This window comes from Cydia pomonella, chromosome 11 (genome assembly GCF_033807575.1).
Source record: "Cydia pomonella isolate Wapato2018A chromosome 11, ilCydPomo1, whole genome shotgun sequence".
NCBI lineage: Eukaryota > Metazoa > Arthropoda > Insecta > Lepidoptera > Tortricidae > Cydia > Cydia pomonella.
Genome location: NC_084713.1, coordinates 13,319,749 through 13,329,132, shown reverse-complemented (window position 1 = coordinate 13,329,132; position 9,384 = coordinate 13,319,749). Strand labels below are relative to the sequence as shown.

Genomic DNA, 9,384 nt, shown 5'->3' with positions numbered 1-9,384 from the left:
TTTGTCAGCAGTCAGCACAATAACTGATTTGAACCCCAGTCTTCCTCATAGTTACTATAGTGATAAAAAAAAACAATTGTTCTAATGGTAACCATTTATTTTTCTCACTTTTCATGCTACAGTAATTAACTAGTTTTTTTTATTGAATATACCTTTTTAATAATGGAAGCATAATACTTAGTTTGTCAGAGGAACTATACCATTACTGTTTGTCAAAGAGATCCATTGTGATTAGTTTCAATCAAGTGGGGGTCAGTTTTGATCTCCCACTGCACTACAGGGTTGGGATGCACTGGTACTGTGAAAGGATGGCCGGAGACCACTGCTTTTTGCCCAGGTGTCACTTTTTGCGGAAGATAAGAAAACACACACTGTAAAGGAAAAATATATTTAGATATACAGAATTTGCAGTTTCATCACTAAAAAGATGTCAAAATAACAGGCATACAAAGGCCAGTCATTGGGACTATGTTTTAATTATTACTTCTATGTAGATGATGTTATTAGTTTATTACTTAATATTAAAGTATGTAGTTACTTAATATTTTTTTACCTTTGGCCTATCACTTTCGGTAGACATAAATCCAACACACATTGTCTTGGTTGTGTGTCCCCAAATCACCTCTCCTTCTCCACCTTGGGGGTCAAATCGTAAAGCCAAAGTCCCTCCCAGCCGTTGCCCCACATCCCACAAATATGGGGATTCTAAAAACTTTTCTTTCAAACATTTATCTAAGCCTAATACTGGTGATGGTTCTAACAAACTCTCGGCTGTATTCTTTGCTAGTTGTGTTCTTATCAAATGCTCTCCACATCCTGAAGTGCAAGATGCTATTGATTGTTGGATTCCGTCTCTGCTCGTAACTGCCCATACTCCACTAGCAAATGAGGCTGCTTGCCCGACTCTACCTTCATGTTTCAGTGATACTCCTCCTGAACTAGCTCCAGCAGCCACTAAACCATTAGAGTCAATACAAATAGCTCCCACAGTATCTAGGGGACTGAATTTTATATCATTTTGCAGAGAATACCTCTTGAGTTTTCTTTTACAATGCTTATAGCTCCTGTAAGCTCTAGCTGAAATCATTTTGCGGTCATCAACAATTTCCAATCCCATTCTCTTTGCCCAGAGTTTGGCGCCTTTACCCGTGAGGATGCAAGGGGGCACTCTGCCTAGGGAGAGACTGTCACATTGTTTCACACAGAGTTGTTTTGCCAATGTAATTGGATTCCAGACATTGGAAACTGCACCACATGCACCAAAATGTAATGTCTGGCCATTCATGATTGATGCATCACATTCAACTGAACCATCCCAACTCAAGTTTGAACCGTAACCAGCATTGGTCAGTGGGCTGTTTTCCAGTTCTGGAACGTTAGAAGTTTACATTAAGTTAATCAAGTAATTTACAAAATTAACGATAGACCAGTGACATTTGGAAGGTTTCTTACCTATTATTGCTTTTTCAATGGCATCAACAGCATTGCCTCCCTGCTTGAGTGATTCACTTGCTTTCCTACAAGCTACATGGCACAGTTTCTGATATTCCTTTTTTAAATTATCACTGTGATAGCCGGCACCTAAATACATATTTTCAAATGTTAAAATGACGATACTTTGAAGAATGATATCATATTTAAGTTGCTCATTTTCTTACCGCAGTGTACGGCTATGAATCCGTTCATTTTAGACTCAAAATCCTAAGCTAATACAAATATAACACAATCACAGAATCAACCAACTCGCTATTGTATTTCATTGGTATGGGTATTTAGCTGTAAAACGATAAATGCCCATCCCTAATTTTTATTAACGTTATTAACAACAAACGCTTTATTCTATCTATCGAAGTTTTGATTATTTCAGGAGAAAGGAAGGGGAGGAGGCATAGGGAGGAGGGGTTAATTTTTTTTTTCTACAAATCACAGCTACAAATACAATTTTTCTTTTTTTATTAATTATTTTTTGTTTTAAATTCTAGTTACAATTCGCCCGTAATTTTTGTAATAAACATTTTTGAAAGGTCTACTAACAAACAGACGAATGCGAAATTCAATACATTGTCGGCTATTGAGGTAAGAGGTTCAGCCTATAGGATGCTCTTTGGGTTCAACGGCTTCAATCGATTAGTGACATGATACCGCAATGTATTGAAAATAGGACAAATGTTGCCATGAATCAATGCCGGCCCCTAAACGTCAAGCAAGTGTCAGAATACTCAGAATGCTTTTGCTTTGGAAATTTGGCACGGGATTAATGCTATAATTTCTATAAATAAACAAACTGCGCGATGACTTTGGGAATTTATTAGCGTATAATATGAAGTGTGGAATTGATTATATTATGATCCATAATTTAAGAAGAGAGGAATGAGGCCTCTCTTTGGATAGTCCATAAAATTACGTTTAAATAGTGCTAAGATGATGCGAAACATTGTTCACGGTTTTGTGGTGATCGTTTCTTTGAGTCATACGCTTGGAGAAGAGTTCAATCTCTTCGGAGACGCAGGCCAAGCATATTCAGTAGAAGTAAATTTAGGTCATCCTCCCCAAAAAGTAAATAAATTGAACCTACAATGCAAAAGAGAAATTTAATTTTAAATGTACATTTACCATAAAGTTATTGCTTTTGCTTTCAGTTTAATCTATTAGTTGACACAGGCAGCACTACATTGGCTATAGCATCGCAAGTTCGTCAAGGGGGCAAGTCATTCTTCAAGGCAAATGAATCTAGCACCATTTGGGACAGTGGCAAAAAAGTATGGATTCTTATATTTATGTATTGAGGGTTGCAACCCACATATGACATAGTGGCTTTCTAAAATAACTTTTACAAAATCAACAAGCCAACAGGCTGGACTTCAAACTGAGCATTTGTTTAAGAGTCCCCGGCAAGCTTGGCTGAATTTCACCTTCCCATACATTTTAAAACTATGTGTTAGATTGTAATGAAACTTACCACATTCAATGGCATGAGATATATCTAGGGCTGAAATAAGTCGCTATTATAGCCCTGGCCTACCTAATCTTATTGTAGTACAAAATTTCAGAGCAATCTATGTAGTCATTTTAAAATGAGAGTGTAACTATGTTTGTATGGAGAACCAAGTTTGCTGGGGACCCTTAATATCATGTCAAAAGTCCACCCTGACGTTGGCTTAATCAGCTTTGCTAATATTATCTAGAAGAAGCTAATAATTAAAGATAGTCTTGAAGCTCTAAAATTGTTTGTTCAATATTACAGGTGCAAGCCAAATACTCCCAAGGGATGTGGGTCGGACACCTAGCATCAGATTGGGTGCAGTTCCCATCACTCCCAAACATTCCCGAAGTGAGAACAGACTTGGCACTTATTACAGAAAGCCATAAATTCTTTATGAATGGGTCTGGATGGCAGGTACATGTTAACATGTTATTTATAAAACTAATTGAAAAAAAGCTAATATAATTCAGTTTTGTATTTTAAATTTCAACTTACCTTAGAAATAGAATGAAAACCTAACAAGAATGTTTGAATTAGCTTTTTTTAATTAAAAAACTAAACCTAAACTAACCCATAAAAACTATTCGAACAACCCACCCCGCATCATTCCCGGCGCAAAGGTGCACATTACGCTTGCCACGTTTCCGTGTTGAACCGCAATGGACAACCTCTGCGCCAGGAACGACCCGGAGCAGGGGGGTTGAATTAGTTGTATGGAACGTTTAAAAAAACTTAACAGGCACCAAGTAGCCTTTGGTTTTAATTATTGTAACAATCATTAATAGCTGATGCTGAGCTAAGTGATGACTAAAGATTTGTGTTTAGGGTCTTCTAGGCCTGGCATACCTACCTGTGGGAGCTTGGGGTGAGAATATTATTGTTGAGTCCTGGTTGGACTCCGTGGACCGCACTCTCAAGAAACCCATTTCATTCCAACTCAAGCTGTGTGGGGTCAAAAGTGCTACTAACGCAACTCATTATGGAAACTTCCAAATGCTTGGTAAGTAATTTTAATTTGTACTTGATGGGTTATCTTCATGCTTTTTCAAAAAATAAATCCACAGCAACATCACAGTTTATTGTCGCAATCATACAGAGGACTGGAGAATGTATAAATATGTGTGGCGAAGATAACGAATACTAACACTAACCCCTCGTATGCGGTCTGTCAAATTTGATCATTATAAAGTGACCTTGACATTTAAAACAATAAATTTAAATTCCCAGTATTCCCACGCACAGAGCCTTATCAATCTTATCATACACAGACAAGAGGCTAAGACACCTAATTTGTGACGCTCTTGCCTGACAAAGAATGAAGGACTTTGGAGCAAGCTATCTGGAACCAAAGGAATTCAAAACGAGATGGTTGAAAAAGCTCTTTACTAGTTGAAGGATCTTAAGGGGAGAATTGCTCAAAAGATCCCTACGGGTTGAAGTGTATCCGTAAGGGCTCCCGAAACTATAAGATACGATGTATAAAAGCGCCCATTAATCTACAATAATGTTGAAACAATGATGAAACAGTCTGATGTTAGGTATAATTTCAGTCGTTTTGTAGCAATGGTAAAATATTTTTTTACCTTTTTGTGATATTTAAACATTGTTTTCAGATGATGCCACTGAAAACAAAAATAAAAACCGGACATACCAAACACCAGTTCTCCGTCAACGGTGGTACGAAGTAGGCGTGTTGTCTGTCCGAGTGATAGATCAAACTACAGGCGTGAATGATACGGTTTCCACGCAAAGTCCTGTGGCGACAGATATCAATAATGAGATATGCTTGAAACTCAACGAAGAGAAGAGCATCGTAGATAGCGGCACTACGAACATTAGATTGCCCGACACTGTTTTTAGAGAGGTACGATTATTTTGTGATCAGCCAAAATGCATGCATACAGCACCTAAAAAAAGTATCAGGTATCTCTGATCATTTTAATACATACATAATATGTATGTAGTAATACATATTATTACTTAAACCCTTCAATGGAATTTTTTAAATATATTTTCTTATTTTTTCACAGATTGTTGGCCAAATAAGAAATGCTGTCCCCGAGACAAATGTGATTTCAGATGAATTTTGGTATCACGGAGAGGTAAGTAAGATAAATTACTCGTAAGTCCTACGAAAACGCATAAAAGTAATTAGTGTTGCGAAAGCAAACAAAGCAGATTATCTTTCCCAAAGTAGTAATTGCAACTGAAGTATCTACTGTACTCGGACACACCCACTTTCTCAGTAGAAAAAGGCGTCAAATTTAAAAAATGTAGGCGCAAAGAATTTGGTTCTCATAAAAATGTGAACTTTGCGTCTTTTTCTACTGACAAAATGGGTGTGCATTGCATAAGTGTCTTTCACGTCACTAACTGTAGTCCAATTAGGAGTGCCACAAGGTTCTATTTTGGGTCCATTCCTGTTTTTGGTTTATATAAATGATTTGCCATGTATAGTAGAAAACCTTTGTGAAATAGTTCTTTTTGCTGATGACACATCACTCCTTTTTAAAGTTGATCGGAAATCTACCGATTACAGTGTAATGAATAGCACACTCGTTGATGTACTTAACTGGTTTACTAATAACAATTTGCTTCTTAATGTTAAGAAAACCATTAGAAACCATCAGAAAGTATTAGATTTTCTTTGCCGAACGTAAAAACCAGTCGAGACTAAGATACTTTTGAATAATGAATGCTTAGAGATGGTAGATAAAGCACTGTTTCTTGGTTTAACATTGGACAATATCTACAATGGAGTCCTCATAAGAACGCTAGCAAACAAATTAAGTTCGGCCGCTTACGCCGTTAGGAGAATCGGGCTATTGACCAATGTTGAGACAGCTCGCCTTGTCTTTTGTAGTTATTTTCATAGTGTAATGTCATATGGTATTCTGGTTTGGGGCAAAGCAGCTGACATACAGACTATATTTGTCTTATAAAAGAGAGCCATTCGTTCTATATATAACTTAAGAGCACGTGAATCATTAAGAGAACTTTTCAAAGAAATAAATATTTTGTAGCGTCCCAATACATCTATGATAGTATTATTTATGTTGTCTAGACTTCTTTTTAGTACTCCTCCTCCTCGTTGGACAATGCATTCATTTTTATAACAAGTTACCTGACGATGCTTTAAGATAACCCTTGCCAGCTCAACAGAGTCGAAGACTACTTGATAGACAAACATGCTTGGCCCAAACCAAAAACTGTAAAAACATAGTAGGAATTAAAATCATTGTATTATGTGTAGAGTTATAGGTGACACAGCGTAGGTAAGAAAGCATCAAAGCAAGCACATCAAATATTTTATAGCAATCAGTCAGATTTATATAATGTATATTCTCATTTCTTTATTAATTTTATTTTTCTTTTCCTTTTGTAAGAATTCGATATGTTTTCGGAAAGAGCTAGTATTTGTAATAGCCTTATTGAGCTTACTGTGGGACTTAGTCAATTTGTGTAATAATGTCCTATAATATTTATTTATTATTTATTTATTTGTAATATGATTTGATATGACATATGTATATATTTTTTAAATCAAATTTCTATAAAGAAAAGTAGCTACTGTATGTAATTGCATGATTTCTATAGTAAACTAAATTTTATTTTTTCTTATTTAATGCATGTTAATTATAAGATGTAATGTTTTGAAAAGATGTGGCCCGCCGAGTTTCTTGTCTGTCCATATTGGGATACCCTCCTCCAATTGAGGTGGGATTTAAATCTTCTCGGGTCAGGGGTTTAGGGTTAGAGCCGGTGTAGCTTTCTTTGACGTTCATAAGCGCATTGTAATATGCCTACTCGAATAATAAATTATCTTTATCTAACTTTTCGAATAGAAGTCACATCTATTATAAGATATAGTTTATTCCATACATTTATGTTCCTAAAGCTATTATAAAATTTATTTTCATGGAAAATTAATGTTTCATACTAAAATGCCTTATCACATACAATACAATACAAATACTCTTTATTGCGCACCTCAATACAGAAACAATACAAATAATACAGCACATTAAACAAGTAAAGTAATAAAACTAATAAACTTTTCATCATACTTGCTCGTAAAAGCTGTTATTACACGTAGACGATGCGGTTCGTAAATTCTAAATTTCCACCTAGGGCTGTAATGTACGTCCGAAATTACACTGTGTGTGCCACGGGCTGTACAGAAATTACGAACTCGTGTTAATTAAGCCCTCGTTCGTGAATTCTTGTTTACCGTAACACACAATGAACTATTTCAGGCGGGGTGCTGGCCGCAGCCGCAGGAATGGTCGCTGCCGTGGATCGCAATAGACTTGCTGAGCGTCGACGCGGATAATCAGTATTTCACACTCGAAATTCCGCCGCAGGTAACGTTTGTCAAAAAATGTTTGTTTGGGAACATTATTTACTCCCAATTATTAGACCGTGTTACATTGCTCCAAACTGTCCAAACCTACCAACGTACGGAATATAAAAAAAGAAAAGTCACGTCTCAGTTAATGTAATCTTTGGAGTTATTTCTGTTTAAATAGAAATTATGACCAAATATGACTGTGGTCTACGTTTCCAGTGTTTTCTTATTGTACGTGGTGTGAAATAGTTTACTTAAACTAAGGTCTTCAACATATTTTTCGTGTTTGTCGTTAGAACTACATGCGAGTGGTGTCGGCGGGCGAGGCGGGCGCGGACTTCGTGTGCTACAAGCTGGGGCTGGAGGCCGGCACCGAGACCGTGCTGGGCTACACCGCTATGGAGGGGCTGCAGGTAAGGAAAGCAATTGCGAACCAAGATTGGCGCTTTGAAATCTCGCGCGATAAATATGAATCGAATTTGGTGTTTCGAAATTTCGACCGTCAGACTTTCGAAATCGCGATTAATCGAATCGAAAAAGAATAGACGGAGGTGGAGTTTATTTAACAAGTAAGGGCCGATTTAGACGGCACGCGAACTCGCATGCAATTTTAGTTACATTGCGGACTATTGAGGTTACAACCAATTCGGCCGACCGATCAAATACCGCAATGTAATGAAACTCGCATGCGAGTTCTCGCACCGTGTAAATAAGCCCTTAAAGTAAACACATAATGGTAGTGTATCAGGAGATCAAAATAATGACGGAGAAACTGGATGAATATTGTTTCCTCTAAGTCCCACCATACTCGTACAAGAAAAATTGCCTGTAAGTTTTGACCCAACACTGAAAGAAATACTTAAGTTTTTGATGTTTATTATAGATGATCTGTTTATTTGAAAGTTGTACAAAATAAAGTAAAGGACTATGCGTCAAAAAGGTCCAAAAACCAACAGAGTTGAGAGTTATCTCATTTAATAGATCTTTTTATCTACTATATTACATTATATGGATACCAAGTGGAATTATTGGAAACCATAGAAAAAGTTCATAATTTTTTTTGGAGTTGTTGGAATTGCAGATATTGGTATTTTAGTCAAAATGTCGTCACCCAAGCAATAGAGACCAAGTAAGTAACCATTTGCCGCGCTCTCTCGGCGGTGCTTAACATCTGCCCTGCAGCAATTCATTTACTTACTTGGGCTCTATTGCCTAGGTAATAAGGGTGACGACATTCTGACTAAAATACCAATATTCAGTTCTGCAATGGAATTCCGTTTGGTGCCCATTAAAATAGGTACTAAGAAATGCCTACGTAATAACCTAACTCTTATCTCTGTTGGTTTTTGGACCAGGCTCCATACAAATTCACCCATGGTCCTTTATAAACACAGTTGCCTGTGTTAGAATTAGAATTGGAAATTATAGGAGGCTACCAACAAGAGCCGGGTTTTCAAAATTCATGATTATAGTGAACAGCAACTTTTTAAATAACGATACTCGAGGGCCAAACTTATAATGATAACCGACCGAAACAGGATTTATTTCCGAAACTGAAGGTTCGTTTTTGCTCTAGTTTTGGCGGAAGGTTCGGTTTTTATGCCGAAACATGTCGAAACCGAAACTTCGGTCGGACCTTAACAAAAATGTAGGTATGTTACCTATTTCAGGTGCTATTCAACAGATCAGCCGGCTGGATCGGCTGGCAAACATCCGACTGCGGCTCGCCCGCGCGCGTGTCCGGCCCGCGCACCGCGCCCGCGCCCCTCGCGGCCGCGTGCCGGCTGCGGCGCGCCGCGGCCGACACGGCGGCCTCCATCCGCGCGGCGCAGTGGGCGCTGTGCGCGATCTCCATCATCGCCGCGGGAGTTTTAGTGTATCTCTTAGCCCCCTGTGTTAAAGCGCTTTGTAAGAAGCCGTTGAGGATGCAACAGATCTCGCTGTCGACGGCAGCGTTGGTTGAACAAGAGACGTGATGGTAACTGTTATTTCGTAAAATAAACTTTATGATGGTCACAAAGTGGTTGTTTACTCGTAAGTGTGTGATATTGCA

The 9,384-nt window shown here is 37.8% G+C and overlaps 2 protein-coding genes across 2 annotated transcripts; one reads left to right on the top strand and one right to left on the bottom strand.

Moving 5' to 3' along the window:
- Window positions 1-76: 76 nt before the first annotated feature.
- LOC133522888 (threonine aspartase 1) lies at window positions 77-1,878 on the bottom strand. Its single transcript, XM_061858349.1, has 4 exons — window positions 1,659-1,878; window positions 1,453-1,581; window positions 554-1,368; window positions 77-371 (listed from the first exon to the last, which is right to left on the bottom strand). The coding sequence occupies exons 1-4, from the start codon at window positions 1,684-1,686 to the stop codon at window positions 213-215; spliced, it is 1,131 nt and encodes a 376-aa protein (XP_061714333.1). The 5' UTR covers window positions 1,687-1,878; the 3' UTR covers window positions 77-212.
- Window positions 1,879-2,225: 347 nt separating this feature from the next.
- On the top strand, window positions 2,226-9,384 carry LOC133522887 (beta-secretase 1-like). Its single transcript, XM_061858348.1, has 9 exons — window positions 2,226-2,556; window positions 2,640-2,759; window positions 3,245-3,397; window positions 3,809-3,983; window positions 4,597-4,847; window positions 5,014-5,085; window positions 7,240-7,347; window positions 7,628-7,744; window positions 9,002-9,384. Exons 1-9 carry the CDS (start codon window positions 2,422-2,424, stop codon window positions 9,305-9,307), a joined length of 1,437 nt encoding a protein of 478 aa, XP_061714332.1. The 5' UTR covers window positions 2,226-2,421; the 3' UTR covers window positions 9,308-9,384.